Source organism: Micropterus salmoides, unplaced genomic scaffold (genome assembly GCF_014851395.1).
Source record: "Micropterus salmoides isolate LMB-PRFRI ecotype aquatic unplaced genomic scaffold, ASM1485139v1 Ms_hic_scaffold_15, whole genome shotgun sequence".
Classification (NCBI taxonomy): domain Eukaryota; kingdom Metazoa; phylum Chordata; class Actinopteri; order Centrarchiformes; family Centrarchidae; genus Micropterus; species Micropterus salmoides.
Window position 1 is genome coordinate 2941601 of NW_024040596.1, and position 27994 is coordinate 2969594.

The 27994-nt window shown below is 42.6% G+C and overlaps 2 protein-coding genes across 4 annotated transcripts; one reads left to right on the plus strand and one right to left on the minus strand.

Moving 5' to 3' along the window:
- Positions 1-1329: 1329 nt before the first annotated feature.
- On the plus strand, positions 1330-19659 carry LOC119903804 (serine/threonine-protein kinase Nek5-like; the record flags this gene model as incomplete). Of its 3 annotated transcripts, none has more annotated exon segments than XM_038720045.1 (18): positions 1330-1416; positions 2829-2883; positions 3267-3380; positions 5421-5507; positions 7053-7140; positions 7945-8057; positions 8588-8652; positions 8755-8919; positions 9612-9690; positions 10227-10340; positions 10580-10657; positions 12789-12890; positions 13422-13502; positions 14536-14640; positions 14720-14894; positions 15445-15555; positions 15646-15805; positions 18178-19659. In XM_038720045.1, coding segments are annotated over 18 exon segments (2047 nt in total), but the record flags the coding sequence as incomplete, so codon positions are not given.
- Positions 19660-21361: 1702 nt separating this feature from the next.
- On the minus strand, positions 21362-27728 carry LOC119903810 (GDP-Man:Man(3)GlcNAc(2)-PP-Dol alpha-1,2-mannosyltransferase-like). Its single transcript, XM_038720050.1, has 6 exons — positions 27640-27728; positions 27285-27506; positions 25164-25366; positions 24887-25055; positions 22115-22737; positions 21362-21774 (listed from the first exon to the last, which is right to left on the minus strand). Exons 1-6 carry the CDS (start codon positions 27702-27704, stop codon positions 21491-21493), a joined length of 1566 nt encoding a protein of 521 aa, XP_038575978.1. The 5' UTR covers positions 27705-27728; the 3' UTR covers positions 21362-21490.
- Positions 27729-27994: the final 266 nt, after the last annotated feature.

A 27994-nucleotide genomic window follows, 5' to 3' on the forward strand; every position in this document is an offset into this window, starting at 1 on the left:
TCATAAACAAAGAGTTTTCACATTTTGGTGTGTAAGAACTGGAGTGTGACAGCCAACTTGCAGAGCAGTAAGACTTCAGATGTCTCTTTCTTACCTCTTCAGTTTTTCAGTGGGCTGCAGTCTGATTTTTAGTAGGGGTCAACCGATATGTTTTTTCAGGGCCAATATCGATACCGATTATTTGTAATCAAGAGAGACCAATACTTGTAACTGATATACATTTGCAGTGAAAATGAAAACAGTGGTATAAAAAATTTGAATAACACAAACTTCAACACACAACTTCATTAAAATGCTTTTAGGCGTATGTTTAGTTAAAAGAGAACTTTTCAACATCAGCATTTCTTATAAAGTTGACTGAAAATCTCTATAAACAAAATAGCTCCCCGAAGTTTATACAGAAAAAAAGTAAAAAAAATAAAACTAGTAAAACTGAACTTTTGGTCTTGCATACAACAGCTTTGTGGGCGGACAAACGTACCGGTCACAGTCAAATAAAATCCAACAGACTGAAAGCAGACAGCGCAGACAGGCGCTGTGTCCATACAGTGCATAAACAGCGACCGATCATTGAACAAGTTTATGTTTTTGGAGAACTGAATGTGTCCGTTTGTGAACACGAAATCGTGCACGGTTGTGTTAAATTCAACGTAAACTACTAAAACAACAGAAAGGAGTTCACACTGTGAAGAAAGTTTCACTTTCTGGCTGAGAGTTTTCAGACACAAACACACGAAGGTTTGAAAGCCTCATATTCACTTTGGAATTGGAATATGAATTACTACAGTAAGCAAAAACGATTATTTTTCATTATCGATTAATTTGTCGATCATTTACCTCGATTAATCGGTTGGTTGTCAGGTCCATAATATTTCAGATAATGGGGAAAAAATATTGATCAGTGTTTCCCAAAGCCCAAGATGACATTCTCAAATGTTTTTTCCAAAACCCCCGAAGATCTTCACTTTACTGACAAAGAGGAGCAAAGAAACCAGAAAATATTCACATTTAAGACGCTGGAATCAGACAATTTTTACCTTTTTTCATTAATAGTTAGACAACTAATTGATTAATCGTTGCAGCTAATGGGCACCTGACTATTGTTTTAAGAAACCTTGTGAACCTGTCCTTTAACTGCACATCGGTCTCTGACAGATGTTTGTATTTGTGTAAGTAAAAACGTCAGGCTGGAAAATGTTTGCATTTGAAAACAGGCCACCACAATAACCCACACCGGAGGAATGCTATGTACGTGTGAACACCACGAACGGGAAAACATACGAACTGTGTCTGAGGTTTGGACTGTGTTTGTGAACTGTGGCTGTGCAGCACCATGGAGCTGGCCAGGACCTGTGTCGGGACACCATACTACCTCTCCCCGGAGATCTGCGAGAGTCGGCCCTACAACAACAAGACGTACGTACGGTCGTCTCTCTGCACAACATCCACAACCTGAACCACCGTGAAGCTTTTCTTTGACACCTCTTTCCTTCTGTTGTCGGGGGGGAGAACATGTTTACGTCTAAAGTAAAGAAGGCTTTGAGGATGAGGCTTAACCCGAGATGTGTTTGAGCCAAATGTAATTCTATCTCTGATAAACTGAACTTTTCCAAAAGCATTAAAGAGCAGGACAGAGCTGCCAAAACTGTAATAGCATCCAGGACCAACTTCTTACACAGTGAATGTGCTAATCTTTCTGTAACAAAGCTCCAAAGCTGCAGAAAGAAGTGTGATTGTATAGAAGTCTCTGAGAAAATGTTTCTACTTCAGCTGATTTATTCCCTCAGTAAACACTTTCCTGATGAGTTTCTGGTCTCAGTCGCTAGTTTCAAGTCTTCTTCAACACAGCATGATGTTCATTTAGTAAATTATGGTCGTATTTAGAGGAAAGTCTGTGTTTTCGTCTCAGAGCTTTGACCCTCTTACAGTGGAGAAATACCAGGCTTGACAGGCCTGCTGTGTAGGTAGGTACAGCAGAACAGACACTGTTAGGAGGGGAGGGGTCCAGGGAACCGCTCAGGTCAAACTGAACCATGTGCAAAGAGAGGAGCTTCCCTTTTTTATTTTGGCTACTGATAATGTCATTATGTGGTCGCACCAAAGCACATTCACTCAGAGGGTTAAAACAAACACATACACAGAGTTTCTAAGAGCAAACTCACACATGCAAATGTTCTCTGCGCTCTTGTTTTGATACAACTGAGGTCAGAGTTGCTTCCTCTTTCCCACACTCACACAGACATGTTTGGAGAGCTATACTTGAGAGACCCTCATCGAAATAATCCGTGCACCGAGACCCCATCCCTAACCTTCACCTGAAATCTAAATCCTTAAACCAAGTCTGAACTCTCAGAGAAGGGACAACAGTGTCTTAAATTTCTGAAAATATCCTCATTTTCAAGGTCTAAAACTGAAGTAGGACCTCACAAAGATAGAAGGATAAGAGCACACTCACACTTGGTTCGTTGCCAAAAACAGCAGATACCAGAGCTGTTGTATTACTCCACAGCTGAAAACCTTTTTACTAGACTTTCCTGTCGGTAGCTGGGCTCTGTTGGATTTTGACATTATGGTTTTGTTCCTGGTGTTTATGAGTTTAGCTCAGGGGAGGGGGGATATTCAGCCCAGCATCCTGTTTCAACAAGAAACGTATCAAGTTGCACATTAGATTCACAAAACAAGCTGCTTGATGGTGACTTCACTCTCTGATTCTGAGCTGCGAGGACATCTGAGGGTGACATAACAAAGTCAGGGAGTTTGTTTATGAAATGATTATGGTTAAATTAATGCCAGATTGCATTGTGTGTGTGTGCGTGTCCTCTCTGCAGGGATATCTGGTCTCTGGGCTGCGTCCTGTATGAACTCTGCGCCCTGAGACATCCAGTAAGCTGCACCACGCCCACAGCTCCAAGCCTCTGCTAACACTGAGCTAATGCTAACACTAATGCTAATTTAGCCTACAGAGGGAACTTATACAGTAGCAGCGCAAAACGAGGGGCCATTACTGAGTTAAGATGCTGACCATGTTCCCAACAAAAGCAACAAATGCCAAAATGAATAAAAACATGAAGTGCCCACAGCTCAAGGTGATGTATTCAGATGGCTTGTTTTATCCAACCAACACATTAAAACTGAAAGACATGCCGTTTATTATTATAAATGAGACACGTCAAATCCTCACATTTGAGAGGCGAGGACACGAGGGACAAGTCGCACTTTTACTTAAAATGTGTGTGTGTGTGTTTGCCTGTCTTCTTCACCTGCAGTTTGAGGGCAGCAGTCTGCGGCAGCTGGTCAGTAAAATCTGCAGGGGGCGCTACAACCCCGTACCCAGCCGCTACTCCTACGACCTTCGCCTGCTGGTCACCCAACTCTTCAAGGTCAGACGCTCTAAAGACCAAAGTATTTATTCTTTTTCTCTTCACAGTGAGAGGATCTGAGCTAAATGAACCACAGTGACGTGTGCATAAACAGACGGTGCACTACTGTGATGCACAAATATAAACATCTGGGGCCAATTTTTTTTCTTAATTTCTCCTTAGCTAAGAAATTTACTTAAGGGTGTTGCACAAAATCCCTTTAAACGTTTCCTTAGTTAAGGGAAAGCATTAAGGTGTTTTCTGCATTGATAGAGAATTTACAGTAGTAAAATTCTACTGTTACCATGGAGACTGTTTGCACCAGGACTTGACCTTTTACAAAGTTGGAAAGAAAAGAAGACAAGAAAACCAGTAAATTTGATCTGCAAATAACAGCAAACAGAAAATCAACAAATGTGGGAGGAAATCGCTTCGCAAATTAATTCAAGGAGTCTTGTGAAGAGGTTCATCCAGGGGATCCAAAATAAGTATGTTGTTGCCAAAAAAGAGATCACTAATTATAAAAGGGAATCAAACTGGTGAGAATAACTTTATTCAGGCTACAGATATAAACTAGACCGTGTTGCTAGCTAGCAATAAATTTGACAGCCTTCTTGTTTTGCTCAACGTTTAGTGCATCCATTGGATTCTCCCGGATCTCAGGATATGTACATTTTCTTCATTTATCGCCATAAACTCAACCGTGTTGCGGTTAAGATAAAGCCAGAGGTCCCTTAAATTATTTTCCTTAGTTTGGTTGCTGAGGTCTTTTGTGCAACAGTTTAACACACTTAAGGGATTCCTTAAGTATAAGACCAAGATAAGGAGAAAACCTCACACACTTAAGTGAACATTTTAAGGAAACATTAAGGAGAAGATTTAAGGGTGTTTTGTGCAACTCAGACTTTAAGGAAAATCTTAACTTAAGTTTTTTTGTGCAACCGGCCCCTGGACTTTGACTTGAACTGGAGCTCTGGTGACTCGATTAACTGGTTCCCTACATTCCTGCCAGTGAATCTGTGTCGTAACACTCCACTAACCCCTCTCATGGGTCAGACTCTCAAAATCTTTTATGTGACGTTACATTTTCAGATGTGTGTGATCAGAAACCGCTAAAGTTTAATTCCATGAAATGGATGAAATACAAAAGACTACCTGTTAAAACCAGGACAGAGACAAGAAACCTTTTGCAACATCTACATAAACATTTAGTTTACCTAAAGAGTCGCCCTTACTGTACTCACCTGCTCAGTTCTCTGAGTTCAAACTCCAAAACAAGTGAAAGGTGGAAAGTGAAAATGTCAAAATCTCAGGAAACTTAGCAGCAGCTTAGGATATTATCCCGAGCTGCTTCCATTGTCTGCTGTTGACACATACAGGACGTTACTGCAGCTGCCAGAAAAACTTCAAACATTTACAGGAACTTTTGAACAGACGTCACACAACTTTCACAACTACCGAACAACCTTTTGAACACACTGCAGTTGTTAAACTTCTCACACATCACACCACGCTTTACTGCCCAGGTTATTGTTTGAGTTTCGAGGTCAGCGGCGCTGTTGGAAATCTACATTTTGTGACTTGTTGATGAGTTTCGTTATTGAACCGTACAAATGGGTGTTGATCAGTTCAGCGGCGGACTTCCACAAAAATCCAGGGCAGGAATTTGACACCCCTCCCCCGTTCAGGCAAACCAGCAGAGTGCTAATTTTGTAGACTAACCCTATTTGTTGATGAAAAAGGTACCAAGCTAGGTGCAGATTTGGCCATTTTGTCCACATTGACTGACCAACAAGTAGCCTGAACACTGAGTTTTCAAGGTAAGGCTTTGGCTATGGGTGCTCCCTCAAAAACTCCCCAGAATACACCAATGACAAATGTACAAACATGTCATTCATAGCAGAAGTACTCCCCGGTGCTCCCGATGGATCAGTCCGCTGGTGAATCGATCGAATAATTACGAAAGCATCTTCTGCAAATGTTGCTGCTCTTGGTTGTTCATTTTCACTGTGCACACACACACACACACACACAAACATGTATACACACACTGTTTTTCAGGTCAACCCCCGGGACCGTCCTTCAGTCAGCTCTGTCCTCAGCCGTCGCTTCCTGGAGACGCACGTCCACAAGCACCTGGACCCACAGGTAATCAATCTGATTGGTTCACCGATCAGTTCAGGTTTATGGGAAATCCACCGGACTTCCAGTGTGTCCCAAATTCACACTACATGCTGATTCTTAGGTTTTCAGTTTTAATGAAGTAAACTCTAAAAACAGTTCATGTTTTTTTATTTAGCACGTTTAGAGAGAGACGACTGATCCACTCCAAGTATTACAGTGAACTAGTCGAGACGTTGTCAATGCATGGATGACTCTTTCAACAGTCTCAGCTGAAAGAAACTGGCTTTTAGAACAGAACTAATCTGTTTTTCAAGTTTAAAAGCACTGCGGAAGGTCACACCCAGATTCTTCCTAATGTGTGTCTGAATGTTCACACAATTTAGATACTCAGATTTTCACAATAAAATAAATACAGTATCTTACCGATGAAACAAATAATACTAATCTACAAATTAAATCAAAGTAAAGGATAAATAAAATAGTCCCTAAGCCTTCTTGTCTTGGCTTTTCAGACAAAATGTTTCAGGGATTTGTAATTTAATCAAACATTGGCTGTCTTTAAATCATCATAGAAGAAAATGGGACTCCTGAATAGTTTGCAGCTGCCAACCTCAATAGCCAGAGGAAGAATACCAGTTCTGAGTTGTGCTGAAGTAGGCTCGGGCATGTACTTGTGACAGTTCGGGGGAACTGGCTTATAAAACTTGAACAGACCATTTGAGCAACCAGAGTTGAGCATATTGTATTTTTCAATGTTGGGTACTGAATTTATAAACCCTAAAGAAAAAAACACTCCCTGGCCATTTTATTAGGTACACCTACACATTTTAATGCAACACCATACAGCAGATCTGCCACCAAACCAGCTTTTGTTAAAACTTCACAAGAGGTGTTGTTGTGCTTGACTGCATTATATAATGAGATGGTTAGACACACGTCTAGTTTATTCACACATTATTAAAATAAAAACAATTATAAAACACTGTGCAGTGGAGGATAGAAGCCGAGAAAAGGCGTACCACCCCTCTAAGTGACACGAGTTACGCTAAGCAGCAGTAAAGCTTTTATAAGTAAAAGTTATTGTTGATTAGTGACCTTTTCTAAGGTCTGGGGTCAAGTGTACATATTTACAAGTGTTTATTTATACAAAAACACACAGGTCTGGGATCTGTTCACATTAACAATTGATAAAAGTTTATGTTCTTTGAGGAGAGGAGAAGATGAATCGTGTCTTTAAGCAAAAGTGGCCTGTAGATTTATTTATTGACAGTGACAGTTTGTTCATCTGAACGTCTCAACACAGCGTAGTCCTGTTCAACACCCCTGCACCCTACAACCTCAGTAACAAACATAAAGCGACGTTAACGCCTCTCTGACAGTGTGTGAACATCATTATCTTTGTTCAATTTATGTCAGTGCTACAAATATTTACATTATATATTTTGATATTTATTCAGTTGCTGACAATGTTTAAATCTTTATCACCATTGCAAGCTTAAAAAAATGAGGTCGCCAGAGGTAAATATGAGTAAACGTGTGAATGTGTGTGTGTGGTTTCCTGTCGGTAAGGCCATGCAGGAGGAGTTTAGCCACATGGCGCTGCATCGAAACAGAGCAGCAGCGTCTCAGGCCGCTAAAACAAGAGCAGCAGCTGCAGGTAACACTGCTCATACACAAACACAACATTAACACTCGTGCACCCAGCAGCTCCGACACTCTTTAGTTCAGATGTGTTGTGGATTCTGGCGCCACCCAGCGGTCGTTTACTGACACCACGTTGAGTCTGGGTTCAACATTGTTGCTGCTGGCCCTGCTCCAGCTGCCGTCCTTCAACACATCTTATAAACTGCAGGGAAACACGACTCTCTCCTCGGTCGTGTCTCTCGACCTCCGCGGGAGGCGAGCTGAGTCCTGATTGGATTGTTTTCTAATGGCGTCACATCTTGGCACGCCTTGTGTTTTGGTAACATCAGAACACAAAGGAACCGGTGCTCGTCTTAAATCATTGAGGGAGTGTCTGCTTCACAATGGTTACCTAACGTATTCGCTCACAGCGTCTTTACATGTTTCACACGTTTTATTGTTCAAACGTTTGGTGTGTGTTTTGTTTAACTTACCTCAGTGGAGGAAGGACTTCTTTTATTTTCACATATAACTGCAGCCTAGTGCTTGTGTTCTTCGGCTGATCGTTTAGTGCGACTCCCCCAGTTAATTAGTGCTTGTTAATTATCTGTTTATTCTTCTTTTGAGAAAGTAGGTTAATAATGAAATAAATATCTTTATTTTTGTTTGCACATGATTCTGGTTTCCTGTCCTCTTCTGCCCTGGTTTTATTTAAAATATAAATATTTCACATCTGCAGGAGACTACATACAAAATGACACCAGTATCTCTCTAACAGCCTTTTCTCCCCAGTTGTCCACTTTTTGTTATTCTAACGTGAGACTCTCCTGCTATCCAGAGAAGATACAGAAGTCCAGAGCTGCAGAGGGACCCGGGGCCGGCCCGAAGAGACCGCCTGCTAAACCAGAGTGGAGAGTCCCGCTCAGAGCCTACACCCCTGCCCACTACAAAGTAAGTTCTAACAATAAGAAAACAGCACCACATAAACACTGATCAGTGGGTGGGATCTATCAGGCAGCAGGTGAACATTGTGTTCTCACAGTTGATGTGTTAGAAGGAGGAAAAACTCATCATCTCTCCCACCCACCCGATCCACAGATTTAACTCTGCACATCACCAGAACCCACCTGTGCAGCGCAGCTTACTATCAGAAGAATGCGCCCATTAAATAGCAGTGAAAGTAACTCAAGAGTAACGCAAAAGTAATGTAAAGCGTAACAATTCAGAGACAGTAATATTGTAATATAGCAGAGAAATGAAGGATGAGATGTGGACAGTGTTCTGCAGAGACTGTTGAGAAACAACTGAAATAATAAACATTGTAAATCATAGCGCAGTTTATCGACATGCAGTATTTACATCACGATAAAAAACCATGCCGTCAAATGTGGGAAATGAAATATAGGTTCCTACAAATGCCTCTTATATTTGGACTCTTGATATTTTTATTGTACTAATACCTCATTTATTTACGATCGCAGCCTCCTCAACAAAGAGCGGCGCGACCGGCGGCAGACAGAGAAGCTGCGGGTCAGCAGAACCGAAGGTGAATTAGATCATTGCATCACACAGTTTACCTCTTCACTCTGTGAATTAAAGTCTCCTTTAGTTACATGTGGTCTTTGACCTAAAACTATTACTGATGCAGGTTTAATGGGCAGCAGCCAGTCAGGCATTATCAGCACTACCACGCCCAGCTGGACGGCTTTCAGAGGAGGAACAAGGAGGACGTCCCTCCTCCACCTCCTCCTCCTCCACCAGGAGAGAGAGAGAAGGAGAGATGTGAAGACCATGTGGTGGAACCATACCAGCTGTGAGGGACCATACGCCTAGGGCTGCAACTAATTATTATTGATCAATAACTTGTTGTGTCTATAAATTATCAGAAAATTGTGAAAATTAGCCGTCACAATTTCCCAAAAATATTCAATTCATGATCACAAGAGAGGGAAAAAAAGCAGAACTAATTAATTTTTTAAATGACGATGATTAATTGGTTATCAAAATAGTTGCCATATAATTGTTTTTAATGATGCCAACATACCAGATTCTGTGCATTTAGTCGGATCAGCCGCCCGCTGCAGCAACCACACTGATTTAAAGGAACAGTTTGACACTTTAGGAAATACGTTTATTTGATTTGTTGCTGAGAGTTGGATAAGAAGACTGATACTGCTCACATATCTGTCTGTTAAATAAGAAGCTGGAGCCAGAAGATGGTTAGCTTAGCATAAGACTAGAAACGGTGTGGGGGGGGCGGACCCTGGCCAAAACCTACCAGCATCTCTAAAGTTCACTAACACATAACTGCAGAGGGACGCAGACGCCAAGGCACAAGTAGAAATGCTCACGTATAGTAAGGATAAACTGGCCTTTAGTTCCTAAACTGTTCCTTTAAGTCAAGCTTTCCTGGGGTTTTTGGAGCTGATATGGTGTTTGTGATGAACTTGTCATAACGAGTCACACCATAACCATATTAACCGTTTCTCTGTTTGTGTCTGTCAGTGTGGCTGCAGCTCGTAACGAATACCTGCAGAGGAGACAGGAGGCCAACCAGTACAAGCTGAGAGCAGAGAAACAGCTGGTAGGACGCAGCTGACGGAGTCTGGTCTGTCAGTCACACATACCGACTTTAAAGTTCAGATATTCCTGATTATTGGGTTATTAGATGAGTGATTTTATCTGTCAAATCATTCAAGTTCCTTCCAGCTTCCACCCACACTCTGGAAACACAATTTCACAAGTCTGTTTTAAGAATAACTCGAGCAGTCTGGACAAGAAGACTACATGTAAAGACATTTTGTTCTTGGAGGTTGAAAAAAATTCAGAAACATGACCAAACCTGTAGAGCTCAGTGGTGACATGCATCAAAACCACCACAGGCAATGAAGTCTTTGTTCAACAATCGCAAAGGTTTTATAGGCCAAGTGAGGGAGGAAGTGAACATGCACAGGTTGACAGTGAGTCCACTTTAAATATAAATATTTAAAACTCTAAAAACTAAAACAAACACAAAGGACTACAGAGTACCAAAGTGGTTCTGGACACATTTCTTCAGTGTTGACTTTTTGTGGCGATTTGCGACTCTAACCTTTGACCTTTCCCCCCTGACCTTTTTAGGGTCTGCGTCCGTGTACAGCTGAGCACAACAGGAAGCCCGGCGGTCAGGAGCAGGAAGTGGGACAACCTGAATGCCAACATGCGCCCCAGGACAGGCGGCACGAGGGACAGCAGGTAGGACACATCGTCAAGTACATCAAAATTTACTTATACTTTACTTGAGTATTTTCTTTCCATGTCGCTTTCTGCGTCTACTGCACCACATCTCAGAGGGAGATATTGTACTTTTTACTTCACTACATTTATCTGACAGCTTCAGTTACTAGTTACGTTGCACATACAGATCAAAGAAGTAGTCGATTGAAAACTATTTTGATCATTTAAGTTTCGCGTTTGTGTGTGTGTGTTTGCAGACGTACCTGCGTCAGCTGGATCTCATCAGACAGCAGTATCACCAGGAGATGAGACAGATGAGGCTGAGAGCTGGAGAGGTAAATATAAAATTGTATAAAATGATATAAAGGTGGATTTGGATCAGCGACTTCGTTGTCTTTTAAAGTAGATCTCTTAGGTTTTTCAAACTACTTTCTCCGTAGGACAGTTCAGTTTCAGTCTACCAGTCGTATAAAACAAAACCAAAGACAAAAGCAATCAATCAAAATCAAACATTCAGAAACCCTGTCAGTGACAACATATCAGCATTTGGGCCCCAGAGCAAAGCAGTGAATGCACAGGTCGCCATGCAGGGACCAAGCAGGGGCCGTAATTCAAGGAAATAAATAATAAATAAACACACAATACATTTTTCTGTGTGAGAAGCTGCTTGTTCTTCTACGTTTTGTTATCAGCTGTGTGAAATTTGTGAAAAGGAAAATCAAACATGTTTCTGCTTATCTGATCGATGGAAACATGCCAACGCAAACATTTATAGGTTTGTTTGGGAACCAGTATGATGACAGAAAAAGAGAGAGAGCCTTCAGGAGTGCGAGACTCTTTTCACCTCTGCTTGTTTTTGCCCCTAGTCTCTCTGACTATCTGGCTCTAACTGGCTCCATTAAAAGTAGCTGAATTAGCTATAAACAGTTCCTGTTGGCAGAGAACCTGTGGAACTATCCCGGCATTATTTTTATACTAAACTTTTTACATGACTTCAAAGTGGATTTATGGTTTATAATACGTTTATTCTGGATGGACATCAGAGATAGTGATATCATTGTGATGTGGAAGTCCCGCCGAATGAGATGAAGATGTGTTTCATGTCTGTGTGAGTTATGACTCTGAGAAGGAGGACTGCGATTTTTTTCACTTCAATTCACCTCCCGCAGCATCTTTGCTTTATCGCTTTATCTCTCTAGCGCCGCCCTTTTGTCTTATTCCTGCTGAATGTCCATGGATATTTCAGACCACATCCTGTAACTTCACGTCCAGAATGATGAGTTAGATTACGTATAACAGAAAATTCCTATCTTAAGTCTCAAGTTAAGACAGGAAGGATTTTTCTCAGTTTGATATTACAGAAGCAAATCCTAACTAACTTTAGGAATCCTCTCTTATCTCAGGTTAGGAAATCCTAAATACTCAATCAAACATCGGTTATCAACTTTTATATCGGTTACCTAGCAACTGATGCCACTTTTCTCATCTCGCTGAGCTAAACGGCTTTTAAACGCTGTTTTTTTGGTTGTTTTTTAAATAAAACACAAACTGAAAATGGAGCAGAAACAACAACGTAACGCTTATTTTGGGAGATTAAAGAGAGAGAGTGAGCTAAATCAGTGGACACTGTCACCGCCGCATACCCGGCATCCAGCGGAGCGCCGATGCTGTCAGAAAGAAAATAAGTCCGTTTACAAGTGACACAAAGAGAACGGCAGCTGTTGTGTCCAGAGAGCAAAGAAAAACCGGTGGTGGCTCCTCCTGCGCTCCCTCACTGACCCCGGCAGAAACCCCAACTCCTTTAGTTAATAATGACGGTAAAAATAATAACAATAATAAAGGCTGCGGGCTGACGTCATCATGTTTTCATGTATTTCTTGAATCCTATCAAAGACCTGCATTAGGATCCTTTTGTTACATCAGACCTTCACATTATGTTACATAATGAGACATTTCTACTAACGAGGGTTTGGTCATCAAACGCATCGGTAGAATCAATTAATAAGTTCCGCCTGTTGACATTTTGTTGATCTTGTAAAAGCAGTAAAAGAGCAGCCATGTGGATTAAACGAGTTATTAAACTCTAGCTGGTGGAAAAGTAAAGACAGCTCAACAGTTCTGCTGATGTTAGGAGAGTTTATTTAACATTTTATGAAGTTAGGATGCTTCTGTAAAACACTTGGAACACAAAGGAACATTGAGGAACTGTTAATCTGTAACGGCCTTTTTCCTAAATCAGTTCCTAACCCTTGTTACCATGGTTACCAAGGCAGCTAGGGTAGGATCTGCCAGTTAGGAAGTTTCTGTAATACGGCCCCAGGACAGCAGGTTAAAGATTTTATCCACTAACCTCCCCTGTAATGTTAATCCTGTCTGATCAGAAACTCCCTCCTGTCTCATCATAATCAATAAGACAGAGTAAACACGTCTTTTTTAACCCTTATTAGTATATTTTCATTCTATCAGGCTCAGCCACAACACAAACAAGGAACCTTTGCAGTGGAGAAACCCAGAGTCCCAGAACCTTCTAGAGATGATAAAGAGCAGCTGGTAGCCTCACCTGCACAGGTAAATACTGACTCATTCTGGCCATTCTGATTTTTAAACTCTAGACAGTACACATGTTGGTGAGCAGCGTGACCAGTAACCAATTCATTAGAAGAGGTAACGTTTGTGGTGGAATTTGTATAAAAGAGCTGCAGTGTTTTCTTTTCATGTAAGTTGTCAGCAAACAATTAAAAACACACTGTTGCATTTGGTGACATAGTCTTTCATCACTTTGAACACGGGCCCTCTTGTTCTTCTGTCATTGCTGCTACGACTCTCCGAAGGTAGAAAATGCAGCCACAGAGTTGTTTCAGAATAAACTACACAAGCTATATACGAGCTCTGAATGCTCCCGAGCAACAGAAAACAAATGTATCAGTCTCAGGGTTGTTTAAATATCTTGAAAAATGATAACCCTGACAAAGCTGCGTGATTTGACTACCTTGATCCTGAGGCATGTTTGGCGATACAGCGTTGATTCCACAGAGGAGCAGGTGTATCACAACAGTACCTGGCGACAGCATTTCCTCCTGTGTGTCTCTCCTGCTGCAGGACATTGAAGCAGCTCTGAGGCAGATCAGAGAGGAGAACAGAGATCAGAGGAGGGCGCTGGCGAGAAAACACAAAGACCAGGTGAGATTACACCGACTCATTGCTCAGGATAAGTGAGGGAAGGAAAAGCAGAGATAGCTTACATGGAGCGTGCGCCAGTTTTCGATCGTGTGTGGACAGGAAGTGATCTGATATAGCGTGGTCGAGTTGCAAAAACATTTGAAATATTAGCACCGTTAGTGATGATCAGATCTGATGCGGATGTTAAGTGGGTCTAAATATTTACCTTATTGATGATGTTAGTTAGCGCCTGACCGATATGGGATTTTTTAGACCGATATTGATTTTGATATTTGAGGATTTTGAAATCCTATATTCCGATATATCGGCCGATATTCTTCTTGATATTCTTTCTTCTTGTCATAAAACACATAACATAAACAAAGAGTAGTTATGAGACCTCACCAAGATATTGCAGTTTAAAAGTACAGCTGATCATGTCAGCTGATATCTGTGGTTTCAGCAGGGGCGCATTAGAGCGCCATCTGGTGGACAAACGGTGCAACAACTAATCTTATAACGTGACTGAAGTCCGTCTCTCCGTTTCTTTTTGAATTGTCATTTATCGGACGTTACAACCCCCGCTACCGATTTATCTGCAAATAGCTCATATGGGCACACGGATTTATCAGTCGGGCTAATGTTAGTTTAGTTTGTTAGCATGCTAATATGTGCCACTTAGCAGTAAACACAAAGTAGAGCAGTGGCTGATGGGAATGTCGTTAGTTTTGCAGGTATTTGGTCAAGTTTTGGAGTCAGAGGATCGATTGAATCCATCGTATATTTGTTGAGACATTTCAGTCTGGACTGAAACAGATTCTAATTTACAATAAGACGTAGGCCTCCTGTAGGAAACGCGTACTGAAGACGCGGGATAACAACAAACCTTAAAAACCAGAGACTCAAAGAAACCAAATGAAAGAATAATAATAATACACCAGTCTGAATCTATGTGCAAAGAACACTTTCTTTATCTGTAAAAAATCTGCTCTGCAATCTGCAAACAGATAAGAGTTCGATTATTATTTGTTTGTTTTGTTTGTCATTTCTGCAGAAGGGAATCATGTTCGAGATCCGGTTAGATGACGAAGGGATGAAAGAGGATGCAGAAAAGGAGAAAGAGAAGGAGGTGGGTGATGAAAGACAACAGAAGGAGGAGGTAAGTGAAAACTCTCTCTGCCTCTTTCGCAGCTCCTCTTCTTCTCTTTCTCTCATTCTGTCCCCGACTCCTCGAACAGGAAGTGGACCCTCTGAACCAGAGGCTGAGCTTCCAGGAGGGAGAGGAGTTGAAGTTCAGGGATTGGTCGGAGGGGAGGAGGGGGTGGAGCCAGAGGACTCCCCAGACTCTGCTGGACGCACTCGCCAACATGGACGTAAACTCCGTCTACAACACGGCGGTCGAGGCTGAACAAGGTGAATTACAGCTGTAAACCAGCTGAGTGAAGATGCAAAAACATTTATTTAAATCATCTATTCTATTTCTTTTATTAGTTTGTCAGCAGGAGCTGCTCTCTGCTGTCTTCTTCTCTCACTTATTTACACTAAAATACATTTATTTGCTCTCTTGCTGACAAATATTCAGATTGACTCCATGTCTCTGTGTTAAAGAGACACAGGGAGGAGACGGCAGCAGTGCACGAAGTATTCAGATCCTTTACCTTAGGAAAAGTTTTAATACTGTCGGGGAGTTTAATTTATTACAAAACATCAAATTTTATAAACTCTTCATATGTTTTACGTTTAGAAATCTTACTTTGTAAAGCTGTTTGATAAATGTAGTGAAGTAAAAAGTACAATATCTCCCTCTGAGATGCAGTAGAAGTAGAAGGTGGCATGAAAAGAAAATACTCAAATAAATGTACCACTGGGAGATTGTTAGCTTAGCACCAAGACTGGAAACAGCTAGCCTGGCTCTGTCTGAAGGTAACCGAACACACCTACCATGTATGCCCCCCCCCCTCAGGTGAGGAGGCGGCAGGTCGCAGGCAGTGGGTCGACCGCCGACCCAACACCCTGCTGAACGCTCTCGCTCAGGCTGAACTCACATCTTCAACTCTGGACTCTGAGACTGCAGGTCAGACTTCACTGATATTTATGTTCATCAGTTCTTGGATATTAATTATAATTCTGGGAGTTAACGATCAGTTAACTAATTTATCTACAGAAAACCCTGAGAGAGCTGATACACTGAACTGCCTTCTCTCAGATTTAGAGCCAGAGAAGGACAGAGCAGGAGAGGAGGAGGAGGAGGAGGAGGAGGAGGAGGACTCTGATGTGGAGATGGATGAAGACCGTCTGGAGCCGCGGTCAGACGATGACGACACGTGAGTCCTCACTCCCGTCTGTTCAGTGCTCTCTGTACCTCTTAACTTCTTACAAGGGTGGACTGACCGTCGGGAAAACCGGGCCAAATCTCGGTGGCCTGCCATTAATAATCTTGAACATCATATTCACTTTTATCAAATGCAGCTCAGCTCTGACGGCTGTTAGGATGCTTCAGCTCATCTTGTCAAATGAAACAGTCCCTTCACTCCTGGTTTCAATGGTAAACCACCACAATAATAACAGTTACCCACAAAAAACTTTATATACTGCGCAGACACATTTTAAAAATACATCAATCATGAAGTAACATTTGGATTTCAAACAAATGGCAAACTTATTAGCAACTTTGAACAAAACTCCCTTCACCGCTATGCATCATGGGAAGTCTGGACTTCGCCCCGGACTCACACTGGCAGCGTGTGAACCGCGGTTTAGTTCCGCATTAGTTCCCTCATCCCACAAGGAGAATTTCAGAATCAGAGCGTTTTGCCTTTGTGATTTTGCTGACAAGTTTAGATGTTGTTGATTTGGTCATTAGTGCTGACTTTATGTACTTCTGCTATGATTAATTAGGCTATCTAGTTAAATAGTTTCTGTTTTAACTGTGTTTATTGTTGATATACGATCGGGAGTCTGTACAGGGTGTTTTATTTTGAAAATTGACCGGATTCTCGCTGTTTTATGTCTGACTTCCTGCCCTACTTTAATGATCAGTCCCAAAAGTCAGCAGATGAACGTGGACTAAACCCGGTTTGTTACCTGTTACATCAACAAATAGGGTTTGTCCCATATACGTTTGGTGTGGTCAAGGTGTTCTTCTTTTTTATTTTCAGCCTAAATGTTTCTGCTTCTCGTTTTGTCTGGACAACGCACTGATGCAACTTACGTACAATTTATAAGCAGTCCACTTTTCCCATTTTTCATTAAACTCCACTGTATTCTCAGAGTCGTTCCGTATCGCGTGTCTCCTCAACAACGTCCAGCCCGTTTCTCATCCGACTGCCTTCCCGGTCGCCACTAATGGAAGTTTAACAGGACATCTGTCCTCATGTTGTACATCTTCCTGTGTCAGGTTACAATAAGCAGAACACACGTCTTTGGGAATTTATAACCTAATATCACCTCCAGCTCCATCCACATGTCCTCGTGGATGTTTTCTTCTGCTCTACTTATTTAGTTTGTTAGAATTGAATAATAGAACTGCACGTCTGATTCACGAATGCTGCTTCTGATGACTTCTTCTCGTGTTAAATAATGTTGCTTGAAACATGATGGTGTGTTGATGAAGGAGCAGTTCGTCTTTTTTGGGGAAACCACTCTGAGTAAAATATGATCTGGTCTCTGAAAATAAGCTTTGCATGTCTCTTTGGCAGTGTTCGGGAGTCACTGATTAAATGTAATTTCGTTGCGTAATTCAATGTCAAAATAAGTGCAGGGCCTAACTAATCTGGTTCAGTTACTGTGTAATTAAATTACAGTTACTTTTAAAAATGTTCATGGGGGGTAACATCTGAATATTCATGTTGTTGTTTTGCATGCTTTGCCGTTTCCAGCCACAGAAACTGTTCTGATGCTTCTGATTGGTTCTCATGATTGCAGAATTTAGAAAAGTAATTAAATGCAGTAAGTCACATTACTTTAATCAAGTTATTTAAATAGTTAAACTACTATTACATTTTAAATGGGGTAACTTGTAATCGATTTCCAAAGTAACCTTCACAACACTGTTCTTTCGCCACAAGCTTCAGCCAACTCAATAAATGTTAATGTGAAAGGATTTGATTGTTGAATATCTTGTATGTAGATAAAAAAGCTATTAAGTTATGACAACTTTGTATAGAGAGCCCAAGTCCCTCCCCTTCCGCCACACGGGACCTTATTTCAGAACAAATATGTACGTAGTAAACGGCGAGAGACAACTTATGTTTTGATCCCGTTTGAGTTGTGCCCTGAATTACACACATGATGTTGGTCAATTTAAAAGACATTAAAGTCAAGAAAGTTGCAGTTTGTGGTAAAATTGTCAAAGCATGAGACTGTGAAAATATGTAATAACAAAGGACCACAAACCCACGAGTCTCTCAAAGACTGAAGCGAACGTCAAAGAGCTTCCATGTGCAGATGGTGCGATGAAAAGGACCAGGAGTCGGTTTAGGAGTCAGGAGATAGGTCTGAATAGATTACACAAAAGTCCTGACCTACATTGATGTTACTTCTTGATCAGTTCCCACAAAATGTCCTCACTTGAGCTGCACATTCGAACGCTTGATGAACTTTAAGCTCCTGCAACTGACACGTGACCCATCCTGCCAGAGGATGTCTGCCTTTAATATATTAATAATAATAATTTTAATTTCCTGTTTCTCATCAGAAACTTTGAGGAATCAGAGGACGAGCTGAGAGAAGCGGTGGCGGACTCCATGAAGAACCTGTTCGTCACGGAAGACGGGAGCTCGGACGAGGAGGAGGACGCGGAGGAGAGGGCGGCGGTGGGTGATGGGATCGAGGAGAATCGGGAGGTCCAGGGTTTAGACGTCACCGCCGGACCGACCGGAGTCGTTTCTTCCGAGTCTAAAGAACATGACGGTCAGTCCGAGAGTTCAGACAGGAACACAGCTTTAAATAAGCAGACTTCCTGAATTGACCCAAACCTACACTGAAAGTCTGAAGCTCAATTCATTCTTTAACAGGAAAATGATAACACACAGGAACTGTTAGGACATACGTTCATTGGCTGCTTTCACATCTGGAGAGCCCGGTTCACTTGTTTTGGACCAAGGGGAAACATTTTTTACATGGTTGTATTTTAGTTCTGGTCTGGTTCACGTTCACACGGCAGTTTTACAAACAAACCAAGAGGAGTAAACATGAAGTCATGCAGACAGACAGGTGACTCATCGACGGCTTTGGCTGTCAATCAAACTCCAGTGACTGACAAACGTTTACGCAGCTTTAATGCTTCTGATGTGTATCGCAAAGAGCTCACGAAGAAACAACTCATTGAAAGCATTATTAGTAATATTAGACCGTAAATCGACCACATGTTCTGAATGATGACGGCGACACAGGAAGACGAGAACAGGAATGATTCTGGGCTTATTCCTGTCACTAAATGTTTTATGGACTTAATGAACTGACAGAGTACCTGGAGTTCTTTTTTAACTGCTTTTGACCCGTTAATCTGAGAAAACACGCTGACGTGTATCCAAGGTGACCAAATCGTTTGCATAAATGTAGATCAATTACAAGATCGCTTCCTGAACACATTTCCACGATCAGCAGGACTGGATGGACTTATTAGTGGTTCAGCTTTTGAAATATCCTCAGATCACAAATCTGCTATCATGAAATCCTGTGGTTGGTTCATTTGCACCAGAGTTTGTTTGATTGCTGCGTTCACACCTGCCCTAACGAACCGCACCAAGGGGAAAAACCAACTCTAGTGGGATTCAACCAAACTAAATGAGGAAGTTGTGAAAGCCCCCTGAACGTGGGATTTATTTACTATTAGAAAAATATAGAATATCAACGGAGTTATTCTTTAACATCAGCTTCAGTGCAGGTTTGACTTCTTCCGATTGTAAATCTTTACTTTTGTTCAATGGAAGCTGTTCTCTAATGTGCAGCAGTAATGCGTGGACCCTCCCTGTGCTGAAACTCTGTTTCTTGCCACAAGTCGGCAGCAAACAACAAGCAGTTAATATGAAGTGTTCAATGATTGCATTTATTCCAGTATTGTTCAAGTGGAATTTCATTTTCTCAGTGAAACAAACTCAGAACGTCCTCTCTGCACAGGCAGATGTGATAATAGTAATATTGCCTCTTTCAAAATAAAGATTCTTATAAGATTTTACACGGTGTCATATTTCCATGGCCGGACCGCCCCACAAACAGGAATGCAGGAAGTGAAACATGTAAATAAGCGATCACGTTAACCCAAACACACGCGTGCTTAAAGTGCTTCTTCGCCACATCCAAAGAAAAGTCTTCATTTAACTCAAGTTAGTCATTTAAAAACAGATGAAACCATCACCATAACAAAACTATTATCAAAATCACTTAATAACTCACTTCCACACTAGCAAACACTTAGTGGCTTCAGTGGAGTCGAATGAAAAGCTGTATCTCCGTTTGGAAGGAAAATGTCCCTCTAAATATATTTAAACACCTTAAATTAAAACTTTGGGAAAATATGCTGTCACATTCATATCAGTACTGACACCTGTTAGCTTAGCACAAAGACTGGAAGCAGGGGGAAACTGCTAGCCTAGCATAAATCAAAAGAAAAGAAATACTCTGAAGCCGTCTGATTTACAAGTCTTACATGTGAACGGAAACTTGACTACTGCGGCTAAGTTGCCCACTTTGTGCATTTTTGTGCATTTAAAAAAAAATAAACAGGCAATTTCTGGATGTACTGATCATTAGCTATAAAAAAAAAAGAAAAGAAAAAAAAAAGCTAATTTTGGAACAGATGGAAGAAATTTTAGCCGCCATGTTTGTAGTTCTTCTGTAAATCAAGTCCTGTGGGAAAAACCTTAAATGGTCCCAAAGTAAGCAGCAAACTTTAAACTTCACGTCACCAAAACATTTTCAGATCTAAAATTATAAATGAAATGAATGAGTTTCGTTCATTATTTCACTGTAGGATGAACTGATGACCAGCTGCTCTGTCGGCCTTCATTAATATTATATATATAGTTTATATAATTATATATATAGGCCAAATAAAGCTCGTTTTAACATGCTGTTCCAAGGTGTTTACTGTAGACATGTGCTTTTGCATGAACTTTCAAGGCTTCATTTACTTTGTTTAAGTTGTTAATTCATTACTTGATCATTAAAAGCTGTAACTCTGAAATTTACATTATTTCTCAGTTTTACTGACCTAAACTTTGTCTTTGCCTTCTTTAGTTATTCTGCAGCAGTGGAACCAGTAAACACCTTGAAACAACCTCACAAGCTTTAGTGAAATGAACAAAACTTCTTAATTTAATTGTTAATTTTAGAACTTAAAGTTTGCTGCTTACTTTGGGACCATTTAAGGTTTTTCACTGGACTTGAACTACTTCGATTTATATAAAAACTACAAACACGGGGGTTTCTAAAACCATTTCAGGCTTCCTGATTTCAGCCTTTGTGCTAAGCTAGGCTCAGTAGCTCCTGGAGCAGATATCACCCATAATATTCTCATTTAAAACCCGCTAAGAAAACAAACAAGCTGCTCCTAAATTGTAACTTCCTGCTGGGAAAAACTGCGATTAAACAGTTAAGTTTCCTGAAAACTCGAGGACTTTCCAGCTGTTATCCAACGACACATCAACACGGACACTTTCATTTGTATGTTTTACAATTTATGTTGCATCTGTCATCTGCTTCTGTGTACACCGAAGCTCAACACGTTTAGATACTCTGAGCTGTTTGTATACAGGTTCAGGTTCCTTCATGTCATCGTGCATCAGCTCTCCCGACACCCTCACACGAGTTTGACACACGCAAAGTCACAGGAAACGTCCTTGTTCTTTTGGTTTTAGATTCATCGCAGTGGACAAAGAAGGACAATGTTAGCGCTGCGTGTCCACCAGGAATCAGAGTCTATCGTTTTAAACTGGGTCACTCTTTACTAAATGTGAATTAAATGAAGTCCTGGTCCCTGATGGACCGCCGGCCCCGTCTGCTCTTCCTCATCGCTCCAGTTTACTCATCAGAGACTCCGTGGCGGCAAGGAAACAAGCCTCAAACTCCTGGTCGGAGAAGCGTTCCACGGAGCGCCGGCCGTTACGTCGGATCTCCAGTCTGGCCGACGGAGACAGCGCCAGGATGGATTCCATGGCAGCGGCGTAGCTGTCCTCGCTGTCGGCCAGGAAGCCCGTCTGTCCGCCCTCGTACGGCACCACGATGTCCAGCTTCGGCCCTCCAGACTTATGAGCGAGGACGATGGTGCCTGCAGCCATGCACTCCACGACACCTGGGCAGAGGAGAGAGATCATAGCTAAACTTTTTGTTTCACTGGTTAGTTTAAAGGAGGCTTTCACACCTGAAAGTCGGCACCAAGTTCATGTTTTGATACATTCGGTTAGTTTTGGTTTGGTTTCAACTCTGCGACCGCACTGAAAGGACTTCACATGGCAGACCTGCGTCCTGTCGTCATCATCTATGTGGGCTGCGTCTCCCTGTACTTGACACTCTCTACCATATAGTGAGCTCGCTGTCCGAATGTATAGTGATAATTATTATACTCTATATAGTCCACTCAATGTATCCCAGAATGCATTTTGAAAAGTACTGTGAACTGTGTGTGTCCTCACCGATGCCGAAGTGTTCGTTCCACATGGTGTGCAGACCGATGGTGGCGTCCACCAGCTCCCTCTTCAGCTCCTCGAAGGCCACGTTGAGTTTGAAGTCGACCCGGTCCGACACGCCCAGCTCCTGGCAGAGCCCCCGCAGCATCAGCACCCGCTCCTCGTCCTCCTGGTTCCTGCACCCGCCGATCAGCACCAGCCGCAGAGACTCCCGACCCCCTGGCCCCTCCTTCCTCCCGGTCAGCAGTTTGTGAAACGCCCGGATCTGCAGCTGGTGGTCCTTCTCCGGTCGGAACTGACCCACCGACACGATGGCGTGGCACTTCCTGTCCCCTCCTCCTTCCTCTTCGAGCTCCCGTCCGAGCTCCTCCCAGCCCTCCTCCACCTCGTCCTCATCCTCCAGCGGGACGTCCAGGAAGGCCCTGACGTCGCAGGGCGGGTAGACGACGCTGGTGCGGTTGGGACAGCGCCACAGGGCCAGGATGTGTCCCAGCGTCCAGGTGGAGTTGACCATGATGACGTCGCTGCAGGAGCCGGCCAGGCCGTACAGCAGGGCGAAGCAGCAGTAGTACACCACCTTCGCCGCGCTCAGCACCGGGTTTCTGGAGATGAAGTCGGCGTTGTTGAATCTGGAATCACAAGAGGAGGAAGACAGAAGGTTGGCGTGGTACGAACAACAGTGAACCGGTTTAATTTGAAGACGTTTTCTAAACTAAGAGTGAATAAATCTTAATACACCGGCTTTACATTCTAAAAACAGCATTATGTAGCATCCAGAGGTGGAAAGTAAAGAAACACAATTACTCACGTTACTGTTTTTGAGTAGGTTTTTTGAGTGTACTTGTAATTATTAGTAAGTAGTTTTTAAAATCTGTAATTTTACTTTTACTTAAGTACATTTTGTTTGGAGTACTGTAAACTTCTCATAATAACAAAAAGGTTTTGCGCCATTGCTTTGGCAAATAATCTGTCAAAATGAACTAAAATCAAAAGTTTTGGCTTTGTGCCAAGACTGCAATTTAATTAAATAAGTATTATTAAGATATTAAATCAGGATAAATAAGTTGTTTTAGGAGGTTAAAAAGTAACTGAGTAAATTTTAAATGTGCTCCTTTTCACTTTAACTTGTGTTACGGCCGCCGCTGGCTGCCTTAGAGTAGTTGTGTTTTGGATTTCTCTGAGCTGTATGCAAATCCCCACGGCAAGCACCTGTCGAGGATTGGTTCCCCTGGACCTGGAACCACCCACTTCCTGGTTGCTGTTTGCTGGCGTCTGATTGGTGTGGCCGAGGATCCTACCGAACCTGCCAACCAGAACTCACCAATCAACACCAGCTGGCCTACAAATAGTTTGTGTTCCTGCAGTTCGAGGCGACTGTGAGCCAGTGATCAGTTCGCCTTGTTGTTGGTTGTGTACCCCTGTGAATGTCTTGAGTGTTTAAATCTGATCTGTTTGTCGGTTGCCGGCTTAAGTGACTCTTGTCAGTAAAAACCTTTGTAAACTAGATTGTGAGTGGCACCCTTTAAGGGGGAAAATTGTTTGTTTGGTTACACTACATTCCTGTACAGCATGTAGGTACTGACCTCCTTTTGTTAAGTGTTTTTTTTGGAGACAACTCATTTAATTAAACTTCGACTCAACCTGATTTCAGTTGTCCTTACCACCTTAATTTAACCCAAATACCTTGTTACTGCCCTACCCTAACGAGCTGGGTTGTAACACTTGACTATAATTTTACACAGGTAATGTTACTTAAGTAAAAGTTCATCAAAGTAATAGTAATTTTACTTAAGGTGAATATTTTAGTACTCTTTCCACCTCTGGTAGTATTTGCATTTACATTTACTCATTTGGCAGACGCCAAGAGTTAACAAAAAAGTACAATCAATACAAGATAATTGTAGGGGACAGAAGAAGAAGAGCACAGGAAGTGCATGTTAGCGGTGTTATCAGAGGAGGTGTTCTCTGCAGAGTTTTCAGGAGCTTCTTGAAGTCAGAGAGGGACCCTGCTGCTCTGATGGCGTGCGGCAGCTCGTTCCACCATCGTGGTGTCACAGATGAGAACAGGGACTGAGGTCGCTTTGTGCATAAAGAAGGCAGAGCCAGGCGGCGTTGGAGGAGCGCAGTGGCCCAGAAGGAACGTAGACTTGGATTATGGAGTTCAGGTAGATGCTGCAGACCCGGTAGTCACTCTGTATGCAGCGTTAGGGACTTGAGTTGATTCTGGAGGCCCCGGGGAGCCACTGGAGGTCACTGTCATTTTGGGCTAATCAAAAACCAGACGGGCTGCTGCGTTCAGAGCCATTTATTTGGTATGTTAAAATAACAGCTTTAAAATCAGGGGGCTGATTTTAAAGCTGCTGTTCTCAGTGTGGATATCAGGGCAGAGGCTGCGAAGAGACTAAAGATGTCGGAGGAAGAAAGGAAGAGAAAAAGAGAGACAGACGAGCAAGAGACCGGACAAGAGTCCATATCAGACTGGCTTTGACTCGTTGAGCTAAAGAGCTGAAAGGATGCAGGAGACGTCCAGCTGGTCTTCTTTCTGTCGGTCATATCGCTGGGTCTTGTGTTTTCGCTTGTTTCTGATCATGTAATCATAACACATCTTATGTGATGTTGCTTTAAGCTTCTCCACTACACGTTTAACACTCGCAGTCTGGCAGCTCCTCTCTGCAGTGATGGCTGAACAGAGAGCGCCACCTAGAGGCCGAAACTCGACTCAAAATCATCACTAAATCTGAGGGAGAGGGTGTATTTTGACAGACAGGTGTGTGTTACCTGGGGTTCCTCTCTCGGACCACAGAGAGCATGTCGGTGCTGACGGTGGGATAGTGAACGTAGCTCGCCACCTTACAGCCACCCAGGTAGCGGAAGATGGGCAGGGTGAAGGCGTAGCCCATCGAGTCCACGAACAGGTCAGGAACGAAGGCGGTCAGCGCTTCCCAGCCTGCAACACACACACACAGTCATTTAAAATCATCGAGTGTAACCGTCACAGCAGCGTCTCTGTGGACTTCTGCGTCTTTATGAAAGTCGCGTTCTGGCCCGGCCTTACCGAGGAACATGGAGCCGGCGCTCTGACCCAGCAGGGTGAAGTGAGGGTAAGAGCTGGCCTCCACCAGCGTGCGGTGACGCAGGAAGATGAAGGTGATCGGTCGAGGCAGCGTGATGTTGAAACGCTGTCGGGCTCCCTCCAGAATCTGCTCGCCGGTCACTCCCTGGTCGCCCGTGTAAACCACAAAAGAGACGCCGGGGTATCTGGGACGAGGAGGGGAAAACAGAAACATCTGTTTCAGGGATTTCTACTAGTCCACTGGCAACAAAATAGAGTTATATTTACACACAGAGCAAATAAAAGATCTGGACCTTGAACATTAATTTATTTTCTCATACAACCGTCGCTTGTTTTCTGTTTTCTGATCTCTACTGTAGGTCAGATTTCCCCCCCCAGGACATCAGTACAAACATCCATCCATGTTTACATTCTAGATGTTTTCCTCTTCAACGTCTTTGTGGCCGAATTGCTGCATTTTTTTTTTCTGTCGCAAAACTAATCTTATATCCACAAGTATCAACACTTTAACTAAACGCTCTGTGGTGATTGGTTTGTATCTATGAACTCCACGTGCTTGTAGATGGCTCAACCCTGAAAACGACCTCAGCCATCCAAAGTCTGTTTTTTAACACCAGCATTTTTTTTGTTGAGATCCTGAATTCTCATTGGGCCACATCGAGTGACCCGCTGCGCACAGAACCAGCGGACAAATCCAGCACCGGCCAACCAGGAGGCTTTGATCCCACTCATGCTGATGTGCCGTAGCTGCAGAGCCGTGACCGAGCTGAGGTAAGAAAGTTTGATAAACTAGAGAACCAATAAGTTGATATAAATATTAAATCAACTTTATTGGTCACATGCAAAATTTAAACCATACTGATAAGGAGCAGCGCCCAGGGGCCGGTTAGAGGTTCAGGGCCTTGGATTCGAACCACCGACCCTCTGTACTTTTTTTTTTATTTGATGGCCTTGCTACAGAAGCGCATTGCATTCACCAAAGAAAAAATAAAGTAGACACCTTATCTCTTAATTATGAGGAGGGATGACATAATTAGGAGATCGGGATCTTGTAATTCGCAGATGAATATTAGTCTGTAAACCAAGGCTGCAACTAACGATTATTTTCATTGTCGACTAATCTGCTGACTATTTTCATGATAAAATGTCAAAAATAAAATTTGTGAAACATGATTTTCCAGAACAAAAAGTTCTTGAGTCCAACTAACAATCCACAATCCAAAGACTCTTTTTCATTTACTGTCATAAATGACAAAGAATAGCAGTAATTCCTCACATTGAGGAAGATTCAACAAGCAATTTTCCACATTTTTGCTTTAAAAAAAATGACAAACGATTAATAGATTATCAAAATAGTTGTTAAACGATTTTCTTGCGATCAATTAGGTGACTAATCGTTGCAGCTCTACTGTCAACACTGTAATAAAACCTTTATCTATAAGGGTTTTTAGCAGTGTTAACTTCTCCATCCTGCCTTGGAAGCATCAAGCTGATAACTTCCCTTCCTGCAGCTGTGCAGAGGTTCTGCCGAGTAAAGTGACCTCACCAGCTGTCTCATCATCACTACGTCCAGATTTCCTTTATTTCAGGCGTCTAAAATATGTTTTTCTTTGGTGAGTGCAATGCGCTTCCGTACCCTGACGCACTGGTATTAAAAAAAACAACAACCTTACAACACCGAATGCCAAGTGGCCCTGCCCCGAACACGATGAGTTTCCAGGCCTGCCTACCAGGTACCCGAGTGTTAAAGAGTTTCCTATAGTTGCAGGTAGAAACGTGAAATGAAGCCTGGTCATGTCAGTGTAGACAGATAAATCAATAAACACCCTACATGGCCATTAATATGTGGACATTAACAATTAAATCTTGTTTCAGCTCCTCAAATGTCAGGATTTGCTGGTTTTCTTTGTTTTATATTGAAAATAAACTGAATATATTTGACTGACAAAGAAACTTCTCAAGAGCTGTGGGAAATTATTTTCAGGCAAAAACATGCAATAGTTGGTGTCAGTCCTAGAACACAGCGGTAGGATCAGTAGTATCCTGGCACTTTTAGTCCAGATCAAACCTTAGACCCGCTATGTGGACCTGAAGTCCACGTACCGGTGCATGAGGGCCCTCAGGGAGCACCAGAGGACCCGCTCCCCGCCTCCTCCGGCGTTGCAGTACGGGTGGAAGAAAGCCACCGCGGGGCCGCCGCCCTGAGCCCGGCGGGCCTGGCGGCGGCCCCGCAGCCACATGCGGACCCCCAGCAGGAGCAGCAGCAGGACGAGGGTCAGGAGCAGGCTGAGGTAGACGCAGGGGACCACCAGGGACCACAGCAACCTGAGGAGGGGCAGACAGAAGGCTGTGAACGGGCCCTTTAGCAAAAGACGTTCACGTGAAACTACAGGATGTGAACCAGTCAGCTGCTCGTGACTCGAGTTCCTAACGTTTAATCAGCTGGGCTGAAGTTTACCTCATTAAATCGCAGAAACACAGAGAGAAGTGGTGGTGGTGGTGCTGGTGCTCCTGTCCTGCCATTTTGACAACACAGACGCTACCGGAAGCTGCTGTCAGCTGACCGAGCTGCCTCTCTGCGATTGGCTCAGCGTTTGTTTACCTCCACGTCATCGACACATGACTTTTATTTATTTTTTTATTAACGCGTTCATTTTAACTCGTTATTCAGAATCTGGTTTATTGCCAGGTACATTTTCACACACGAGGATTCAGCCTTGGTATATATTTGGTGCTTAACAGTACACAAAATATACTAATAATATTATAGAAAAAGAGAGTATTAATGCTACAATACTAATACAACCCCCCCA